The 23,565-nt window shown below is 36.4% G+C and overlaps 2 protein-coding genes, 1 long non-coding RNA gene and 1 pseudogene across 3 annotated transcripts in view; 2 read left to right on the plus strand and 2 right to left on the minus strand.

Moving 5' to 3' along the window:
* Positions 1–281: 281 nt before the first annotated feature.
* LOC139134037 (uridylate-specific endoribonuclease-like) lies at positions 282–9,605 on the minus strand. The gene is made up of 7 exons (XM_070700884.1): positions 9,453–9,605; positions 8,804–8,923; positions 6,893–7,018; positions 6,134–6,269; positions 5,595–5,794; positions 1,485–1,711; positions 282–586 (listed from the first exon to the last, which is right to left on the minus strand). Exons 1-7 carry the CDS (start codon positions 9,508–9,510, stop codon positions 365–367), a joined length of 1,089 nt encoding a protein of 362 aa, XP_070556985.1. The 5' UTR covers positions 9,511–9,605; the 3' UTR covers positions 282–364.
* Positions 640–2,688, plus strand: LOC139134039 (uncharacterized). The gene is made up of 2 exons (XR_011552697.1): positions 640–771; positions 1,539–2,688. It is a non-coding gene; the product is annotated as an uncharacterized lncRNA (long non-coding RNA).
* A 1,290-nt stretch (positions 9,606–10,895) lies between the features above and the next one.
* Positions 10,896–19,347, plus strand: LOC139134036 (uridylate-specific endoribonuclease-like; annotated as a pseudogene).
* A 2,724-nt stretch (positions 19,348–22,071) lies between these two features.
* Positions 22,072–23,565, minus strand: part of LOC139134035 (sister chromatid cohesion protein DCC1-like) — a 46,593-nt gene continuing 45,099 nt past the window's right edge. Inside the window, exon 11 of the mRNA XM_070700883.1 lies at positions 22,072–23,325. Within this exon, the coding sequence (XP_070556984.1) occupies positions 23,211–23,325 (115 nt within the window). The 3' untranslated portion in view covers positions 22,072–23,210. The remainder of the gene's footprint in view (positions 23,326–23,565) is intronic.

Consider the following 23,565-nt stretch of genomic DNA (forward strand, 5'->3'; position numbering starts at 1 on the left):
TGCTGGACTTGTTGACTCATGGGCCATAAGTCTCAACATTGTTTGGCGGAATCTACTGAAGGCTAGCTATCACTGGGTCTGGAGTCTCTCCATCTTGGGCATAGTAAATTGAAACACCAAGCACAAAGACACTAATACTGAACGTGGAGGGTGTCATTTGCATAAGTACGCTACGTATATACAAACATACATAACACACAATCAACATACATGAATTTGCACACACATTCAGAAATCTACTTACACATGCAGTAATATTTATTCATCCTCAGACTTCACTATAGAGGACATGATAGTATTTTATTGTGCGACAGATATATGTGGTTGTGTGTGTGTTAAATCATATATGACTTCATTTGGTATTCTATGCTACAACATAGGCACTGCCAATGTATTTATCATTCTGCTTCCAAGTCTGTATACTGACAGGAAAGCCAGCCATATCAAATTTGCAAAGCTGGTTTGGAAATTGTTTGAAACAGACAGTAAAGATGGCAAGTTCAAATTCTGGACTTCTGTTGGTGAAGATTGAACTTATCTTCTTGTTGTATCCATCCCAGTGAAACTGGAGTCCAAGTGTATCCGGCTGAAAAAATTACACCAAATTAATGATAAGCCTAATAGTATGGTTCTTCAAATTGACAGGTATGCAGGACGTACTGTTTGAAAAAACTCAGGCCAGTCAAGGTGATTGCTCATTTTGGAACCCTTCTGTCATGATCAATAATTACAAGAATTAGCTTTGATGGTAAAAGCAACAAATATGCGGTGGTAAGCAATAATCTAATTGATCCTTCTAGTATTGAAACTCCTACTTTGCGTTGTTTATTTATTTGGAAACAGCAGCTTTGATCAATGTTTAGACAATAATATAGCTTTACAATCTATGTCTTTCTCAAAATTACACTTTCTATTGATGTCTTCAATGAGTTACATACAAATTGCACATCATCTAGGCATTGCAACTTTAAAATATATTTTGAAGTACTAATTTTTTTACCAATTTTTGATGTATGCATGGAATTTTACAGGAGTATGCATTATTCTAAACACAGAGACTGTAAATGTTTTAAACTGTTGTCATGTTTGAATTTCAACCCCTACACTCAATTTCAGTTTTGTAAGTATTTTCATTGTTTTGTTGCCCTTTGTTTTAGTGTTCGCTTGTTCATCTTGGTGCACTAGCTGTTTTCTTTACAGTTTTCTTTTAACCAATTTAACCCACTTCTCCCAAGATTAGCTTTTCTATCCATTCCTGAGGTGTATGGAGTGACCCGGGTGATACTTATGCAAACAACAATCTGGCATCCATTGTCAATTATGGATACCTCTCACTCCTCCATAAAATTTGGTTCAGTTTTGTGCTTGCTGTGATACAGTTGGACTAAAACATCATGAAGAAGGGGTTAGAGCCTGAGATAGCACAATCAACATTAATTATCTATGATTAGAATACGCCGTTAGCCTTAGTCTGGTCTACTCACCTCTTTCATACTGGTGAAACCATGATAATTTACCAGACCAGCCTTCTCTTCCAGATAAAACATCAACCAGCCATGAAATCCAGATACAGCATTGTTCTTGATTTCACCAATGAAGACATGCTCAAATCCCGATGAATCAATTGGACCACTGGAACGTGTGTACATCTCAAACCAGATGGTCTCTAAGTCCTGACGAAATGCAACATAGTAGTCTGGGTCAACCAATCCTGGAATATAGTCATGACATAATTCATAATGCAAGTGGCTTGTTGCAACTCTCTGGATGACTGGGAAATATTAAAACAAGTCATCGTTGATGACACAGTCCCCAATTCTTAATGGGTACTTTGATTACAGGTCCTCAGAGAGGATAGAGTCCTCTTCATTAGGTCTGTGATAAAAATACTTTGATACAGATGGCACTGAATTGCCAAAAATGAGTTTCATGGTGATGAAAACATAAAACCAATGTAGGCCATTATCCTAAAGGTCATTAAATGAGTCAACTGGGAATTAGTTGACAGGATGTTGCAAAACATTTTTTCATACTATCCTAACACTAATAGATTATCACCGGTACCATATTTCATAAACTTTAATGCAGTATTTACAACACTATGAGATCAACATTTGTATCAAGTTTCATTAAATTTGATATTGTATTTGTGGATACCGGTATATTACTCGAATTAGGAAAGTTCATTACATATGCAATTACAAATTAATTAAAATGACACTGATAAATGTCTTTTTCACTGTTAAAGCAATGTGAGCTTAACATCTGTACAAAGTTTCATGAAATTTGATGCAGTATTTCTTGACATATCAGCCTAATTATGAAACTTCAATAATTGACATGATACTGCTACATGACGTGAAACAAATTGATGAGCATGTATGAAATAGGTCAATGTCCTTGTACCAACTTTGAATGACACTGGTGGAAACGCAGCCATATTTGATCTTACTGTTTAAAAAATCAACACGTATATGTACGACATAAGTCAATGTCCAGGTACAAACTTTGAATAAAATCAGTTGAGACTTGCCAGAGTTATGGCTCTCGACATGAAAAAAGCCATAACAGAATTGCCACCATGTGGCCATATCGGACCATATCGAGAAACAAATCAACGTACATACGTATAATATAAGTCAATGTCCTTGTACCAACTTTGAATAAATTTGCTTGATACATGTCTCAGTTATGGTTCATGACATGGAAAAATCGTAAAAGAATGGCCACACGGCGGCCATATTGGGTCGTATCACAAAACAAATCAATGTGCATATGTATGACATAGGTCAATGTCCTTGTACCAACTTCGAATAAAATCAGTTGAGATATGCCTGAATTATGGCTCTGTACACGAAAAAATCGTAACAAAATGGCCATACAGCAGCCATATTGGATCATATCACAAAACAAATTGACTTGCATATCTATGACATTGGTCAATGTCCTTGTACCAACTTTGAATGAAATCGGTTGAAACATGTTTGAGTTATGGCACTCTACTTGAAAAAATCGTAATAAAATGGCCGCCTGGCAGCCATATTGGATCGTATCACAAAACAAATTGACGTGCATATCTATGACATTAGTCAATGTCCTTGTACCAACTTCGAATAAAATCGTTTGAAACATGCCTGAGTTATGGCTCTGTACATGAAAAAATCGTAATAAAATGGCCGCCTGGCGGCCATATTGGATCGTATCAGAAAACAAATCGACGTGCATCTGTGGGACATATGAAGTAATCCTTGTACCAAGTTTGAATGAAATCACTCCAGGCATCTCTGAGATATCTGCGTGAACAGACTGACGCAACACGCACGCACGGACACACACACGGACGCACGGACATGACCAAACCTATAAGTCCCCCTGGACGGTGTCCGTGGGGACTAATTAAACTGTAGTAAATTGTCCTATTGTTGTAGGCACTTATAGAAACCTCATTTTGAGATGTGTTTGATTTTATTCCACCTACAAGCAGTTAATTACTACAAAATGGTATAACACCGATAAGCATTTATTAAACAAAGTTGTATGATGATGTCACCCCTAGTCTTGATAATTGTACAGGGATCAGGGATTACCAGTCCAGATCATCATCAAAATTGGAGGTGCTAGACAAGAAAATTTTCTTTGTAAATTATGCAATCAGAGTTGCTTTAAGTAACTCCACCAACCGGAGTATTTACTTGGGCAAAGGTAAAATTCTTAGGTCCAGCTTCAAGTGCATCCAGGAAAAATGAAAGGATAGACAACATGTGTGTCCACTTTTCTGCAGATTTTCTTGGAAATTGATGGCAAAATCCAAAACCAGGCCTAACTAAGGATGGTGTCCAATCCCTGCCAAATTTACTACTTTCAATTCTGCTGTACTGGAATTCGATTCTGCAACACAACATCTCAACTTTCTGTATTTCTATTCTGTATTCAATTGTACAACTCAACTTTCTATAATGTGAATGTTGCAATATTACAAATTACTCATAAAAACAAGTGTGCAACTTAAAAAGAAAAGCAGATGTGATTACATTTGTAGATTAAATTGCATTACTTCACTGTCCAATTATCCCAAATTAGTTCCAATCGTGTTTATTTCATTTAGCTCTGAACTCAAACCCTACTCTTTGCCCCAAATCACTTTTCATGTTATTAATGGGTAGAAAAGTATTTTTCACACAATCGTGCTTGAAAAAGTTTTTCATACTACTCACGGCACTAGCATTTTTAAGATGATAAGCATGACATAGTATGGGGTTAATTGTTTGCCAGGCCAATGTATGGGTGGCAGGGCATACAAAGGATTTTGTTTGATTGCTTAAACTTGGTGAAGAGGCATATAAAGGCATCAGGCATTGCAATATGTAAATATAGCTTTTGATCTGAGAATGTAGCTTTGATCTGAGAATGACTTTAAAATGGGGTAATTCTGGAAAATCCTGACTTAGGACTTATGGAGGAATGGTGCTTTGCTACCACTTATTTCTAGCAACAGAGACTGTTTTTATGAAGTTTTGAAATCTCCACTGTGTACATGTAACCATCAAACAATCAAAAATGTAGATTCAGTGATTCCTATTTTTTAATATATTTTGAATAAACTGAGAAATGAATAGTCTTGTTGATAAGAAGATAGAGTAATTTTATAAAATTTTCAAGTCATATAGTTTTAATACAGCCATGCAGAAAAGTTTCATTATTAAAGTTCCATCTGTGTTAGAAATATTTAGAATATCAATTTTTTTGTCAAACGGATATGACACATGAAATTTACATAATCTGTCTTTGCAGAGAATTATCACCAATGATAATTTATAAATACAACCCTTTTCAGAATTAGAGCGCGAAGCCACTGCAGTGAACTGCAATAAAACTGCTCACACTAATTAGTTTCAGCTGTAGCCAGCTGGCAAAGTCGACAACATTGTATGTCCCATGCAGACAGTTTGTCTGGGGAAGTTGAAATAAAAAAGATTTGTACATGGACCAGTGCATGGTAATGTTACATTGTATCTTAATCTTGAACACAGGGTGCCAATCGTAAACTCTCATTTACAACTCGAGCCTCAGACAGAGCTAGTTTTGCCTTTGTACAAGCAGACTTTTTGGTCTTTATCAAGTAGCCTTGTTCAACACCAAAGTGGCCACGGCTACAGCTGAAACTAATTAGTGTAAGCAGTTTTATTGCAGTTCACTGCAGTGGCTTCGCGCTCTAATTCTGAAAAGGGTTGTAAATATATTAAATAAAATGAATACTTAATTTGTAACAAATATTTACGCAATTATGTACCCCTTCCTGGCCCATAATTGATGAAAGCAAACTTTGCACTCCATAATGTACACGGCAAAGCTAAGTTCATTATGGAGTACTAAGTTTGCATCAGTCCATTATGGCCAAGGAGAGAAACATATTGCTATTAGTTTAGTTTTGGCAATGCAAGTGAATTTTTAGAGGTAGAAAACATCTGGGGCTACAACACTGGATATTAAATGGGATACATTATCAGTAACTATCTAAGGCAATGAAGTCACAAAATTCACTGCAATTGACAAAGTTTTCATGTAATCAAATATTATGGTTTGAAATAACTCACCCTTTTCAACAAGATATTCATGCGCCTTTTTCATGACATAAGATTCCATAACCTCATCCAAGAAAATTTTGACCTCATCCAATTCCTCCTGTGTGACATCCTCAGGAGTGCCAGTATAACGGATGTAGTTATCAAAGATGTCCCTCATGTACTTGTATGATGGAATATCAAACAAACTTTCGTTGAAAAACTTGAACAGACTGTAGAAAAATAAAATGAATACTTAATTCGTAACACTTAATTCGTAACAAATATTTACAATTTAGGGACCAATTGTATGAATATGATTCAATTATGGGACATATCATTCCTGTCCACCATTTCTCTGTCTTTCGTCTAAAAATGTAGCTTTTCACATCACCGCTTTACTACATTTCAATGAATTGCACAATGTAAATAGAATAATTGACGAGACCACATTTTCCAATACCAACGATTTACCTTCTTTAGAAAATTGTTGAAAATTTTTCAAAGTTACTTCTGCATAGGGAGAAAATAAGTACCATTAATCTGCCAAACTGCTGAATTATTACACTTACTTGTCTGGGGAGACATCCTCAATGACATTATGATCTGGAATATGTGTTTGATAGTCGTATGTGACATCATATTGTGTGGCTGCATTGATGTCGTTATAGTACAAGTCATTTGCAAGCTCAGTCAGCTGTTCGTACACTGTGAGCAGAAGAGACGTGTCACATGAACAAATAATATATATCGGCCTTTTTCTAATTGTTTAATGTGATGTATAAAACTACTCAAGTTATGATTGGCATCAATTGTGGCAAATAATTGGGTTAAACATGATGCTGTGATTGAATTTATTTGGTAAAAATGATAATGTACTGGAAAGTTCAACATTCAGGAGTTTCTAATTTCATAACTCTTTGTAGCTGGCATTAAAAATGAAATATTTATATTTACAAAGAAATGGAAACTGTAAATCCACAATTTTGTATGCATCGTTTTGACAATCAAGAAACTATTCTCTTCATGATGTCATCATATCTGTACAGTACTAACACTCTGGTGTTCATCTAGAAACATTGGGTGACCACAACAATAATGGAATATGACAGCATATTGGCATAAGATTAAGGCTTGTACCACATTTGTCATTCACTTAAATTCATAGAATCTCATTGAGAGAAATCGTCAATAAATGGCTCATGTCTTAGAGAGATATCTTTAATAATAATATCTTCAAAAGAGATATCTTCAATATAATTGGCTCATATGTCTTGGAATCTCATAGATTCTCTTTGAGAGATATCTTCAAAAAATGGTTCATATCTTACCGTTTGGGCAGAAGTCGTCAAAGTCAGGGCAGCAGTTACCCTTGTCTTTGCATAAGTCATCACAATGGCATTCATTTCTGCGGTCGAAATTCTCACTGCAACGGTTTATGCAGGATGATGTGAGCCCTGAAAAAAACAACAAACCAAACAGACTCATTTGAGGCAATGCATTACATTTGTCATAACTCAGCAGGAATATGATGTCATGGGTTCTCCTAGAGCAAATTGTAAATACTTAGGTTAGCAAAAACCGGGCACGTCACAAATTCCTTTAATAGTCATCATTTATCAGAGAAAGAGGTTCTATCAAATTATGCTGGCTGCTTTAATTCCTTGCTGATTTTGCTGGCTGCTTGAATTCCTTACAGATTTTGCTGGCTGCTTGAATTCCTTGCTGATTTTGCTGGCTGCTTGAATTCCTTGCTGATTTTGCTGGCTGCTTTAATTCCTTGCTGATTTTGCTGGCTGCTTTAATTCCTTGCTGATTTGCTTGCTGAGTTTGCTGGCTGCTTGAATTCCTTGCTGATTTTGCCGGCTGCTTTAATTCCTTGCTGATTTTGCTGGCTGCTTTAATTCCTTGCTGATTTTGCTGGCTGCTTGAATTCCTTGCTGATTTTGCTGGCTGCTTGAATTCCTTGCTGATTTTGCTGGCTGCTTTAATTCCTTGCAGGACTTTATATACACAACATACTTTAGATCTTCACTAGTAGAGGGTTGTGGTTGCTTAAGAGTAAGACAGCAACATCATCGATATGACGTTGATGGGGTGAATCGATAGGTTTCATGTAATATTATTAAGTTAACTGTGATTGGTCACACAAGTTGCACAAAGAATATCACAAAACTTAAAATTACACAAAAGAATACTATAAAAACTTCGTATCAATGATCAACTTGCAAAAAGCACAGCATCTTTGTTAGTCAAGCTATGTTTATTTAAGATGTTTGTAAGATATTGTAGAAAACTCTTGGGCAAACTAGTATAGCAAGCAATTTGGAAATTTAAAGCACCATGAATACATGCATAAATACTTGAACAGTGTAACTAATATCAACATTCCTTTCAAATCTCTTGAGACAAAGTGTGAATAAATCAGATAGCAGTAAGATTGTCTTCAGCAACAAGACGTTTCAGAGTGCTAGGAGATTGTGCAAGTTTATTACTAGCTGCATGAAGATGTAAAATTATTCAGTCCAATTATTTATCTGGTAATCAAGGAATTGTAACATGTAACTGATATAAATATATGAATATATTCTTCCATGTGAATATATGTGAATATATTATTATGTGAATGTTATTTTCAGTTAAAAGGGACTATAATATTAATTTCTATAATTTTTTGCATGGAAAACTAGTACATTTTTTCTTTTCTGTCAAGTATTTTGAAATACAGTATCAGTTGAGTCCTGTAGTGCAAGGTTTGGCTCATACTGTGTGTTTCAACAAGATATTGTGAACAATATGGGATGGGCAATGGCAAATGAATTCTGCTCCAATAACACTGGCATTTTACGTAACATCCACAACACTGCTGTGTTGATGACCTGAGGATGAACAATTTGGCATTTTAATGTAATTTTTGGAGTAGAAAAACCACTGTTTATTCTGTTCACAAACAAAATATTTTAATAAAAAATAAATATACACGTAAAATTGCAGCTGATGACTATTAAAATCACCCATTGAAATATTATAGATAACAGAATCTGATATAATACATTTTCCTAGAATGATTGAATGTAGAATTGTTTAAGTCTGGTCCATGACAATCAAGCTTTTTAAGGGATACTTTTAAATTACAAACTTCACTCTCTCACAAACGCTAACTTTGTTCCAGTTCATTCCACTTCCATAGAATGCAATAGCAGCTTATACTGAGACTGTATCAAGCATGAATGAGAACTCACCTGTGCACAGTTCATCATAGTCGGCACAACAGTTGCTATAAATTGTGCATTGGGTGTTACAATGGCATAAGTCTGATGGATTGTAAGGGATATTGCACCGATCCACACAGGATAGAGGATCTAAAGTGGAGTGGACAAAGAGTAAAACACAAGTTGTCAAAAATACATATTACAATGGAAGAGACAGATGGGAAATTTCAATTTTGCGATGTCTTCAATTCACAAAGTTGCAGTACCTCTCATTGATTTACATTGAACTTGCTTAGTCTGTTTATATCCATTTTAGATCTTGCACTGTGCTAAATTATTGCGTTTTAGTAAACTTATAAAGATTATGATGATGTTTTCCCAGCTGTCTTCTCTCTAATGACACTCATGATCGGGATACACAAAACATTGATAAAAGTAGTATTAGGTATTCAAACGCAGTTTAGAAAATATACAAGGACTTCTGGACGTAGATATTTTGCAGTTAGCTTGTTGTTTTGGATACCAAGTTTAAGTTCACTTGACCACTGATGCATACACTGTACAGTACAATATCCAACACGATATGACATGATTTGCACTGGGAGTTTTATGAATATTTTTGAAGCTGTCAGAGACAATGCTAAAGAGAGAGCTCTAATCAAAAGTGAAATCTCTTTACCCTCTTGTGCGATGACGTAGGTCAAGGACAGCAGGAACAATGCAGTGACTTTTGTCATTCTGCTGTCTTCTTAGTTGTGGCGTCTTTGACAAAAAATACAGCACATAAAAAATAGCAGACCCTTCCTATTGGAGTAAATTAAGTAACTGTTTTTATTTTGGTTTATCAATGCAAGCAAACAAAATTCATCGATAAAGGAAGTTTGCAGCTGGCATAGTCTCATTGTGAAAGCATGTACGGAAATGACGAGGGGGTGCGTGTTGCAGAATGTTGATCACACCACGGTCACTCCACAAAGTAACTGAGATACACTGAAACAGAATGTAAGAATGGCAGGGTGTGAATGTCTAGTGGAATAACCCTTGTCAAGATTCTCTCTCTGGTGTGAGGTATGGTAAGTTCCTGAACCATGATAACCTAGAGATTTTCCATTTTCCGGTTAGTGTCAGGGTTATTTGGAGTGTCTGGTGGGTATTCTCTTTCTCCATAGGTATCAGCAAGTCATTCCTCTCATGTAAGACTTGAGTACATGTCTGTGGAATTCAAGTTTCTTATCCGTTATATCAAGATATAGGTGGAATGAAAATTGTCAAAGAATATATTCCCTATCACGTACAATATTAAAATGTTATTATAATCAAAATGACAATGCAAGTTTATTCCTAAATTTTCTCAAGATGACCCCCCAACCTAGAACTGTATGAGTAAAAATCTTAACTACGGTGATGGTGCAAGCTTTAGCTATGGCTGATAGTTCTGAAATTCCAATTTTAACAAATCAGATTTCATTTGTAACTTACGGTAACCTGGAGAGATATCATAATGCTATGGTTTTATCAGTGGGAACTTCATTCATTTATGAAAACCTCATTATGCTTACCCATGGTGAGGAAAGTTGAACAATTTGAAATCTACACTCAGTCTGTCATTTGCGAACATCTTCTCATAAGATCATAAATTTTCATCTAGAACTCATTTAAAACTCAACAATAGAATGTATACATTAATATCTCTGAGACAGACAGGTTTGCCCTGAATTCAACACCTGGCTAAGGTGTTTGTAATATATCTTCACCTAAATTGGACTATCTCTTGGTCCGTGGCGTCTGATATCTGATATAGCTTATCACAAACATGAGATTTTTACATCTGGCAAACATAAACTTCCATATTGCCCTAATTTCGGTTGTAAACAGCCCGCTTTAGTATTTATCAAAGCTGATAAAATCTCATAAACAGCCTTGTTTAAAATTACAAAATGGAAATTAATATCAATGAACACAAATGACCCACATTTATAACATCTACATGTACAGTATCGACTACAACGGTCCGTGTGAATTATTTTAAACATACAGTTTGCAATCTTATCACAGCCTTAAGACCTCAAGCAGGTTGCAATTATTGTCAATCATGTGATTCAATTGAAACTTGCATGCAAAGTTTTATTGCAACCATATGACGGCAATAAGTTTTAATTTTATAAATGTGCCTACACAACGCTTACTTTCGCAAACCTTACACGGAAAGCGAAGCACAAGGATTTCAAAATGTTGAGAGTGTTAGCCTTGGTGGTTGTTTTTTTAGTTTACTTCCCTGATTCTGCAGGTAAGTTTGAATGCACATCATTGATAATCATCATATTTTGCATGAACAGCGGCAGTCAGACAAAATATCCAATATATATGTACAGAGTGGTTAGAGTACAGATTAGAAAATTCATAAAGTCACTGATAGAAATAATAATATTTATTCTGATGTGTATGAAAACTCAATATAATTTATGATAAAGAAAGTACCACCATATATAAGATATTGTTATCTGTGAAAAAGACTGAAAAAAGTCGGCACTAATCGAGTTAAGCCTCATAGTCATAATACATTGATCTACAGTCTATTTGAAATAGTGACTGTTCAATGATATCACCAAAAGAAATGTAATTACAAAAAATTGATGCAACAGGCAAGAGTAGACAGATATTACTAATTTACAAATAATAAGAAACAAAAGAACAAGAATACACCAAGAGAACAGCTGCTGAAAGTTATCATAGAAAGAAACAAATCTAATATTTTATTTTTTAAGTCTTGTGATATCCTGAGGAAATATTTTTGATATCTTCTGGAATATTGTTCCACACTAAAGTACCATTATATTACCATGCCCTGTCCATCGCGTTTTGATTGGTCGAGCTGAACCACGTGACTGCCCACAAATACACAGTAATGGTTTGTTTTCATGCCCGTGAATATGAATAATATCGTAAACACGGTAACTTTACAGCTAAAACGAAAACTGTGATTTGTACAAAATTCATAATCAACCACAAAATAAAATGGAGCATTTGTTGGCAAAGTTAAAACGCTTTTTTCAAAAAAATCTCCGGATTTGCAAAATATTTACAGCGCGCGCACTACTCTCTGTCAGGTTGTGGGGCCCCGCTGTCGTTCGCACGGGAAATTTTCGTAAATTTTGACGGTTTTTCGGTGTTCGTTGATAATATAATGGAAATAACAGACTCCGCGCTGACCATTAACGTTTATTTGTGGGCGCGGGCGAGAGGAAAGCCAAATTAACGGGCTCGGCAAGCCTCGCCCATTAATTTTTGGCTTTCCTCTCGCCCTTGCCCACAAATAAACGTTAATGGTCAGCGCGTCGCCCGTTATTTCTATAGTAAATTACAAGAGGTTTGCCGTAAACTGGTTCTGCATTCCCAAGGAAGGAGAACTTCTTTATCTTTGGATTGAGTGCTTTATATCTGATCAATTGAGGAAAAGTATGATTTGAAGTGTGTTGGAAGTGTACCATGAAGTACAATATGAATGAAAATGGCGACCTGAAGATTGAATTATTTATACACGTCAAGAATTTTAAGTTTCTTAAATAGAGGGGAACTGTGAACATCTTACTTCTACCTGATGTAATACGCACAATTCTTGTTTTGAATGACAAAAATATCTAAACGATATGATTTGAACACACGACCAATACCTCTAAACCAAGAGTTCTGAGGTAAAATGGTTTTATACAGCATAACTAGTTTGTTGAACCAAATATCTCAATTTATAAAATATACCAGTTAATTTACAAATGTTTCTTTTTTCAAATCAAAAACATGCTGTTTGCAATGCAATTTGTTGTCCATTGTGACCCCAACAATTGAAGTAAAATCAACTTCATTTAAGGCAATATCCTTCAAATAAAATGAAGCTCGATTCAAATGTAGACATCAACAGAAATAAAGCTATAGATATAACATGAAATTATAAAAAACTTTGGCAAGAATCTTAATTTTGTCTGGAGAGACACCACTAACACTTAAAGGATCGATCAGTGGCTCTAACTTTTAATGAATTTTTCCATACTTTTGTTTGTAATGTTAACTACAGTGTCTTGTTCTACTCCACAAAGCATGTTGAGATACGCACTGTTCAGCTTCTCAACTCAGCCTGTACGTTTGTAGACTCAGCAAGGTGCTTGTTGACAAAAAAATCTGGTTTGGACTAGAATTGAAATGATAACAATAACAGTACATTAGAGATGTATAGATGCTGTGTATATAGTTATATAAATAGTTTGTATTTCAACATCCTTTGGGAAGTTGAACAGAACTTGCAATTGACGTACACAGAAAAATTAGTGAAACAGCTACATTTATATTTTTATCAATTTTTATGATTCAATCTAAGCTCACAAGTGGCAGCCATTAGACACTTTTGACAAGAATAAAAAAATACCCCAATTATACAGTGTCGCTCAAATTTGATCAGAATTGGTATATAACCAGTATGGGTTACCAATGATCAACAATAAATGTTGTTTCTATCTGTTCAGTGGAGTAAAATTCTACGTTGATGTTATGACAATGATTTCTGCACAGTACAACCAGAAAAACAACAAGAAATATTTAAACCAGAAAAAAAAGAATGAGACAAGTAAATAAGGTCTGAAACTTTAGGTACTGGAGGTCAACTTTAGCAACATGCATATCAGAAACAAGCCCCTCTTAGTTTAAGTATAGACAGTCTTCCCCCACCTCTACTGTCTATGATTTGAGCAGGTCTGTTAATATGTAACAGTTCATAAACAATGACAGGAAATGACTCAAGATAGTGGAGTTGGCCTGTTTCTTACTGGCATGCCATCACTCCTGCACATTTGCAGGATTTCACTTTTTCTTACCTCATTTGCACATTTTTGACACTGATGTGTTCATTTGAACAAATTCACATCTCAACCCCTGCATCTACCTGTCCACCAAATACTGAGATGGTAGCTCTGGCGGTATGGGAGTCTTTGTGTGTGACGGACATACATCCACACATACATACCCACAAACATACAGACGCCACCGACTCATCATATAAGCTCTTTTTGGTATTTATATACAAAACCAAATATGAGCTATAACACACTGTCAAGTGATACTCCAGTACCTGTTGTTGTTGTAGCTTTACAAAGATAAAAGTCCGAGTAAGCAGGAGTCCCAGAAGAAGTTTACAGATCTTTCAGCATTTTTTGAATATTTGCTTCTTTCCAAATGGAGGTCGTTTATTAAATCTTACACCAAGGACCAAACAAACAATCTTTCAGTTAGTTGGACTCGAAAGGAGACTTACAATAACATTAGGTCTAAATCGTAAGATCCTGTAAGCAGTTTATATCATGATGACCTGTCTGTAATTCTAAATGTAATGCACTGGTGGTTTGCAGTTAGTGGTAAATTTGAAGACAACACTGAGTCTGTAAAATACCACCAGAACTGTAAAATTATCAATTACATGCATTCTCCAGTCAGGCGACTTGTATAACATACACTGAAAACTGCAGGGTCTATGCTTTTATTTCCAACTTAATGTCATTGATTTTAGTATGCCAAGGTACAGGATCTACAAATATTGAACATAGACACATCAATTTATTTGCCTGGTTGTAGAATGCTCTATTCTATACTCTCATTCCTGTTTCTGTTTCTATCTTTTAGTCTGTCTGTTTGTCTACTTGTCTGTTTATTGCTTGTCTGTTTCTGTCCTAATCTCTGTATTCAAATATTTTTGTCATCCATCATCTCTGGACAATAGCTGCGTTTAGTTGTGTGGGAAGATGTAACGAACCTTTCCAGAGTGGACAACCTTGTCAATGTGACTCCCTCTGTAGTGTCCATGGTAATTGTTGTGGCGATTACAATGGCGAAGCCAGATGCAACAGTAAGTCTGTACTTTATAGAACACTTACCAATCAAAAATGTAAAAAATACCGCAATTATACGGTGTCGCTCAAATTTGATCAGAATTGGTACATACCAAAGATCAACAATAAGTGTTATTTCTATCTGTTCAGTGCAGGAAAATTATGCATTGATTTTATGACAATTTCTGCACAGTACAACCAGAAAAACAACAAGAAATACAACCAGAAAAACAACAAGAAATATTTAAACCAGAAAATTAAGAATGACAAAAGTAAATAAGGTCTGAAACTTTAGGTACTGAAGGTGACTTTAGCAACATGCATAGCAGGAGAATCTTTCTACCATGGATGTACAAAAATAGACATCCATATGGTTTCAGCAGATCTGTTAATATGCCACAGTTCATAAACAATGAGAGGAAATGACAAATTAGCTGTTTCAGTTACTGCTATCACTCCCAAACATAATAGGTACCCTGCATACAAATACGTTAAGGGTCAAAATCCTCTTATTCAGATGTGTGGGCTGATTCAGTTTACTGCCACCACTCCTGCAGTATTTCCCTTTTTCTTACCTCATTTGCACATTTTTCAAACTGATGTGTTAATTTGAACAAATTCACATTTCAACCCCTACATCTACCTGTACACCAAATACTGAGATGGTAGCTTTGGCGGTATGGGAGCCTTTGTGTGTGACGGACATACATCCGCACATACCCACAAATATACAGACACAGACGCCACTCAGACTCATCATATAAGCTCTTTTTGGTATTTATATATAAAACCAAATATGAGCTAAAAAACAACAAATTGTAGTTCATATGTCTACTATCTTCGACATCTTCATACAGTGTATTGTAGCCTGCAGCTGTTAAGAGTAAGTCCAAAAGTTGGCATTTCATCATGGTGCTTCCTTAATCTCTGTACATGTGAGAAAGCACTGAAAGAAGACATCTGTTGAATAGATATAACCATACACGTTATGATCTCAGGATTTTTATCAATTTGAACAAAAAATTAGATCAAGATAATGGTGAAGGCTATACCCTGCCTTATTCTCCATTTTTCAGATGCCAAGAATTCCTGTGTGAATCGTTGCGGGGAGTCATATGACAACAGAAACCCGTGTCATTGTGACAATTCCTGCTCTGGGGCTGGCAACTGTTGTAATGATTACGCCCATATTTGTACAGGTAAGTATGGCAACTGTTGTAATGATTACGCCCATATTTGTACAGGTAAGTATGGCAACTGTTGTAATGATTACGCCCATATTTGTACAGGTAAGTATGGCAACTGTTGTAATGATTACGCCCATATTTGTACAGGTAAGTATGGCAACTGTTGTAATGATTACGCCCATATTTGTACAGGTAAGTATGGCAACTGTGTAATGATTACGACCATATTTGTACAGGTAAGTATGGCAACTGTGTAATGATTACGCCCATATTTGTACAGGTAAGTATGGCAACTGTTGTAACGATTACGGCCAGATCTGTACAGGTAAGCATGGCAACTGTTGTAACGATTACGGCCAGATCTGTACAGGTAAGCATGGCAACTGTTGTAACGATTACGGCCATATCTGTACAGGTAAGCATGGCAACTGTTGTAACGATTACGGCCATATCTGTACAGGTAAGCATGGCAACTGTTGTAACGATTACGGCCAGATCTGTACAGGTAAGTATGGCAACTGTTGTAACGATTACGGCCAGATCTGTACAGGTAGGCATGGTTACTGTTGTAACGATTACGGCCAGATCTGTACAGGTAAGCATGGTAACTGTTGTAACGATTACGCCCATATCTGTACAGGTAAGCATGGTTACTGTTGTAACGATTACGGCCAGATCTGTACAGGTAAGCATGGCAACTGTTTTAAAGATTACGGCCAGATCTGTACAGGTAAGCATGGCAACTGTTGTAACGATTACGCCCATATCTGTACAGGTAAGCATGGCAACTGTTGTAACGATTACGGCCAGATCTGTACAGGTAAGCATGGTTACTGTTGTAACGATTACGGCCAGATCTGTACAGGTAAGCATGGCAACTGTTGTAACAATTACGGCCAGATCTGTACAGGTAAGCATGGTTAATGTTGTAACGATTACGGCCAGATCTGTACAGGCAAGCATAGCAACTGTTGTAACGATTACGGCCAGATCTGTACAGGTAAGCATGGTAACTGTTGTAACGATTACGGCCAGATCTGTACAGGTAAGCATATAAGACAAATACAGGGAAATGGACCAGTAAAGAGTATCACTTCCTGTTTAGTATTAACATCGTACAATAATAAACAAAGATGATTTGTCCAGGAGGACTAGTGTACATCCCTGTCTCTCTGCTACTAGTCACCAAATTGCCCTATCGTTAAAGGTAGAAACTGAACGTACAAATATATATGATAACACTGTACAAGAAGAATACCCAAATGAAAGCATTCAAGCAATGATTTTAATTTCTGTAGAATTCTTATATTCTGACCTTAGGTGATGCCTTGTCTCGCCTTGTTAATGATATGTGGTATGGAGATTGGAATGCTGCACAGATTGGAAGTGATGTCTCATACAACAAGCAGTCACAAATAATCGACAGAAAAGCCTACCAGGATCTCGCACCAAATAAGTAAGTCTTGTAGATGATAACGATAGTCTTCACTGGGTAAATTCCGGTTGTAAACTCAAAGAAGATATCTATCCCTAGCTTAGAGAAACTTCATTAACACTAAGTGTCAGTAAGGTTGCCATAGTGAAGACCCATAATTCTGTTTTAGCATAATCTCTGTAACCCTGCTCTTCTCCTCTTCCTCAAACAGCTTTTTCACATACTTCAGCAACTCTCTCCTGAGCAGGAAGACATTTTCGCAGTACATAGCACTTTTAGACAACTACTATCCACATACTGGTCAACCAGAAGATGTGACGCCTGGCGAGCTGTTGGAGGAGGACATTTTCCTTGATGAAATCATGAAGACTCATCCAATGAAGAAGGCACAAGAATACTTGGTTTCTAAAGGTTTGTAGTCTACATGTATACGGATTGATTATATCTCTACGTACGCATCTACATGGAGTTACATATTTTATGGAATTTTTTAAGAGATGGAAGAGAAAAATACGAAAGTTGCATAAGATTCACCCAGCAAACTTGATGAGATGCCTTTGCCAGCTGTTCAGTACAAAGCATTTCAAATAATGTGTAGAACCAAAGTTATCAATTATCAGAAATTTTTTATAATATTCTAATCCATTTTTCGTTTATTTTCTCTATTTCATGCTCAAAATGGTTGTGCTTCACTTGTAGAAAATAAATAGCAAATAATAGTATCCTACGAATCATTTTCATTGCATAAATAAATTATTCTACAATAAGCACAAGATATTGTAAATACCCGTAACTTGCACTTGTCTCCAAAAAGCACATATTAGAGGCTTGGTCTAATCACAACAATAAGACATTGTTTGTAGAAATTATAAACCTTGTCCTTAAAAGACTAGAAAAATTTTTACAGTAAAATAAATGGTCTAATGGTGAGCCACTGCTATTGCAGAAAGAGGTGAGGGAACACACAAACTTTACAAATTCTGACTTATACATTGATAAAACAAATTTTATCTTTTCAAAGAATACAAACATAACCATTTCATCATAGTAAGAGACATTTTCCCATTTCCAAATAATGTGTCAAATGTTTCACCACTTCCACAAAATCAGGACTTGCCAGTCCGGATGAAAAGACTTTCAAGGAAGATTTGAAGAAGATTTGGTTTGAGTTGTACACAAGGTCTGGAACTGGAGGCCCTCTAGATTCATCAGGATTTGAACATGTCTTTGTTGGCGAATTTAAAAATGGTAAAGTGACAGGATTCCATAGCTGGGTACAATTTTACTATGAGGAGCTGGCAACCTTGGATTATTATGGTTGGATTGCCGACGTCAATGTAAGTATTCTATTCTGTCAATTTTCAATTTTCAGCACCCTTATGATCCTAGATAGTTAAGTGTTTTTGAAAGTTGAAGGGATCGAGTCAAACTGATCCAAAAAGGGCCAAACTGATCCAAACAGTACCAAAATTGACCTTAAACAACCAACGGATCCACTTATGGGAAAATAGCAACGAAGCACAGCGCTGAACTGCCCTAAAGCCAAGGCGTATTGTTAGGGAACTGTCATTTGTTAATCTGGAACCTGAAAATCCCTACTGGGATTAATTATACCCGTAGATCAAGCTTAAGGTTATGTTAATCCTCAGTTGTGATGGGGCAAACAGTTAATTTACAAATCAGCTGATCTGTTTGGTACCAATCGTAATCTTTCTTTTTATCTTTTAGCCTGATATAATGAGTATGCAGTTTGAGTGGGATGCCTACATGAAAGAAATAAGTTCCATGTACATTGGAAGAAGCCCGAATTGAAATGGGTATTTTCACCGTCTGCTTCAAGGAGAAACCAAATTCCAGATGTTCGTTCAACCTGGCAGGGTATTCCAGTCAGGTTCAAACATATGATGAGAAGGGAATATGGGTGGGAACGGCTTATCCGATCGCTTAACCTGTTCACCCCGATTCCCTGTAAACAGGTCCACAATCACCATTGAAAGCAATGGGTTTGGGCCAAACCATGGTGGTGAAAGGGTTAATGCTGTCACCACCCCTTCAAACGATTATCGATGGGAACACCGTATCCAAATTTTTAATGCTGGTACCCCTTTAAACCATCAATTGGAATGATCTAATCCATAGTTTTGACAAAATTTGTACGGAATGGTGCTGATCAAATTGCTATGGTAACCATTGTTGATTGACTTTGTATCATCATTTTGATTTCATTAATAAATCATAACAGTGACCAGCAGCCAATAGAGCTCCACTGTGGTATAGACTCTGTTTATTCAACACAGCTCATATGGTCCCTACAGCAAATTTTGTACCAAGCAGCTGAAGGTGACATATTTTCAATAATACAGGCACATGTTCATCCACAGTTATTCAGATGCCAATTTCGTGTTGAATAACAGAAAAAAATATCCTTAGCTTTGTTTTATTTTGTTTACTGAAATTAAACAAAGCTAGGGTCATCTTTGCTGTAAGTCAATTTGTGGTCTAAATCACATTCATCCACAGTTATTCATTATCAATCCAAGTCGGATGACAATTTAGTGCTGACTTCCAGCAAACATATCCCTACAGTGTAGCTTTGCATATGTAATACGATTGGTGTGTTTTAACAAACCACTTTCATCTGTGCAATACAGTCAGCAAGTTTACCATCTCGGCCTTCTGACAAACATTTGGCCTTCCAACAAGCACATACCATTTGCAAGCAGGGTTACAGGGACTAACAGGAATAACGCTTTGAAAGCCTTAATTTTTCCCACCAAAATTTTAGTGCAACATTTTAACATTTTTTATGAATTTTTCTGTAATATTTTTGATAATTTTGAACAAAATGGACATCACATACCATTGGCTACAGTTTTATATGAAAAGTTTGGCAAAAATCTAAAAAAATTGACTGGGGTTTATTTTGTAAAGGCGACATACATTGACTTTGGTGCTCAAAGGGTTAAATTGGAAAATGTAAACAAAGCAAACTTCCTCGAACATGAATGAATTTCATCTGCAACAACATATAACACAACTGTTTTCATTTTGGCAAAATATTCTAAAACCACATTTTAAGAGTAAATTGTTCATGCCCAGGACAATGTACATAAATCGCAAAAATGATTTATCTGCAGACTATAGGCTACATAGCCTTGCAGCTAGGGCTGGTAAGTGATCTATGGACATTGGACAATTGCCTTTCCAAACACTGCTTACAGCCAAAGCAGCGACAAATGTGTACTTGTTCATTTAAACTCAGCATGTTGAAAAAAAGACATGAGCATTTCTCTCAAAAATTAGATTTACCGTTTATATTAAACTTGGGTTATGTCAAGAAACAACATGGCGGATATAGAATGGGCGCATGACACAAACAGTCACAAATACAGTGTGTGGTACAATTCACCTATCCCCTATGTCAATGAAGAAACCACCTATAAAGCTGCCCTATCCCCTACTAGAACATCAAGAATCAAAGCTGCTTACACCCTGTAATGTCAACGAACAAAGCCGCCCCCAATCCCTTATTATGCCCACGAACAAGTAATGAACAGACATCCTGGATTTAAGAAATAACATTTATCTTTACAACAATTGCTTGTTAAAATTCAGGTTCATGGAGGAACTAATGACTGTTGTTTGCAGAAAAGAAGAGTATTACTGAATGCTAAGTATCATTTCTGAATGCTGAAGAGTATCTTTTTATATGATGAGTCAACATACTGTTAAATCTACATGTACTGCCCTTCTAAAGCTTCTTTGCCATGGCATCCTTATGCATTGACATGCAGTGTTTTTGCTAAGGCAGTACGCAGGTAAATGTTACCAGGGTTCTCCAGTCAATTTACTGGGGTTCTCCTTGGTATATCAATGCAATCAGATTAGGGGACAGCAGAAATGTTACCAGGGTTTCCAAATCATTTACCAATATTCCCCAACCTTAGCAAAAACACTGATATAATTACCCTTTTCAAAATGTAGTGTGCTCCTAAAAACAGAGTGAGTTTTAAACTTTTGTTGAAATTTTCCTCAAGGAAATTTCAAACCATTCTCTAAAGTCATATTAAAAAAATAAAAATCAAAGTCACTGTGCAATTTTTGGATTTGAGAAAAAAATCACCTAAAATTTCCTTTGTAAATGGTACATGTCACTATGCAGGTAAAGGGTCTCCACCAGTCTGCTTCCGGGGCAAAGGTTTGGGTTGCAAACTTGGGTTTGCAGACCTTTGGGGAGTCAAAACTTAAAGTGGTTCCACCAGGCCGGTGGCGACCACCTTCTTGAATGGGGGTACATGTAATGGACCGCCCAAACGGAAGACAGTTTAGCAGACTGGACTGTGAGACCCCTATGGATGTATAGAGGATTAAATGTAGGTGGTTTGAAAAGAAGTGTGGGTGATGTGCCTATCACAGCCAGAGTTGACTCACTTGACTGCAGAATATATAGGAGCTCACAGCCCGAGTGGCGGCAGTATGTCTCAGGTGGAGTTATGATCTGGGGTAACAGGTGCCCTTGTACATCCCCAGCATAGAATGGTGTATGGGTGGTGCCCATGTGCAATGGCAGTGTATGTGTAGTTGGGGGCTCCGGGCTGGGTGGCATGCTGCAGTCACTTATGTAATACTGATGTCTACTTCAATATTGCATACAGCTGCATCTGGGAAGGGGGTTATGACAAAATTTACTAATTGACTATCTTTGGTATATTGACTTATCACTTAAAATTTTCTTATTATTCATAACATTCATTTTGTTCTAATAATTTTAATTAAAAAGGTAAAGAAAAATTAAAACACGGTAAATTTTGAATTAAATGTTACTGAGATATTTTATTTCATTAGTGTTACAAGTGATGTAAAATTCAGTACAAAGTCTGAGAATGGCGAAGCTGAATTTTGAAATTCGCCAATAAATTTTGCCTGTTGGTAAAATGAATGTAACGACACTGCAAGCACTGCTGTGGTATAAAAACTGACACAATTCACGTTTACAGTATGCAGATTACTAATAAGGCATAGTGGAACACAGGGTGAACACAAGCGTTGAATATTAATCACGAGAAAGGTAAATGATGTTGGTTTTCCTAGATACAGAAGTTTATCAAACAATAAGCTATTCATTGAAATTGGGGCTGCTTTCTGCTCTCTTGAAAAGCTGCCTGTCATAGGTCTATTTCAATTTGTTTTTCACAGTCAGACCAATCTCTGACTTCGTTCTATAGATGCATAAATAATACAACCAATAGTTTTATAAAAGCACCTGTTAAGTACAACATCAAATGGTATTATTTTCTTCTGATGAGTTGCAGGTCAACCTAAAGAATTGACGACACGTTTTGGACTTGCTTTTGGATACAAACCAGGTGTAAGTGGTCAACGTTAGTCTCCAATGACACTGAAAGTCACTTGTCCATTACGCATTTTTTTCTGGTCCACCAGAATACATATGTCATTGGTTGTAACTTAATTTTTCCACATCTGTTTTACAAGTTCACAGATTACAAATTAGTCTATCAAAGAAGTGTAAAAAATTAGAATAACCAAAGCAAACCCCACAAGACTTCAGCATCAGCCACTTGGCCATTTCTATAGTCATGAAAACAGGTGTGCAGCGTCTCAGGTCTTACACCACAGTTGATATCATCTTGTCACATGGTAAACACCTGTTTGCAGACTGGCCATGCAAAAATCTTGCCAGTCAGAGACAACTATACAACATGGTTATACCACAGCCTAAAACAGGAGTACATTCAGGTGAAACATCCTGGCAGTATGCCTTTCTGTCCTGTTGAGTTTGATTGTCTTCCCTGCAGATAATACAGTAATGTATATTCCCTATGGCATAAGACCACTGTAAAAAGCTGACTTACTCAGTTATGGACAAGTATAGGATATTGCTGGACAGTACATTTTCATTATGATTCAAATTCGAATCACGAACATCAAGTCCTAGCTGGTCGTTTTGCATTGTAAATTTTGATACCATCTTTGTTGGTGGAACTACGTGCATACTTCTGAAGGAGGGCTGTCACAGATGATTTACCTCCTACAAGATCTCTGAAAAATAAAACAAAAAAATGTAGAATTCAGTGACGTTATACCTGACATTGAGATTTTTGCCAATATCACGTACAATATGACATTAAACTGGTCCGATAATCATTTCCATTCAAGGGAATGCATTACCAGGTTAATGGGACATTTGTGATTTACAAATTTAAGTAGGACCCTCCAAAAGTAGACAAACAGAAATACATTTGGAAGAAGGGAAACCTACCGTGTCCTACAAGCTTACAA

The sequence above is a fragment of the Ptychodera flava genome, chromosome 5 (genome assembly GCF_041260155.1).
Source record: "Ptychodera flava strain L36383 chromosome 5, AS_Pfla_20210202, whole genome shotgun sequence".
Taxonomy (NCBI): domain Eukaryota; kingdom Metazoa; phylum Hemichordata; class Enteropneusta; family Ptychoderidae; genus Ptychodera; species Ptychodera flava.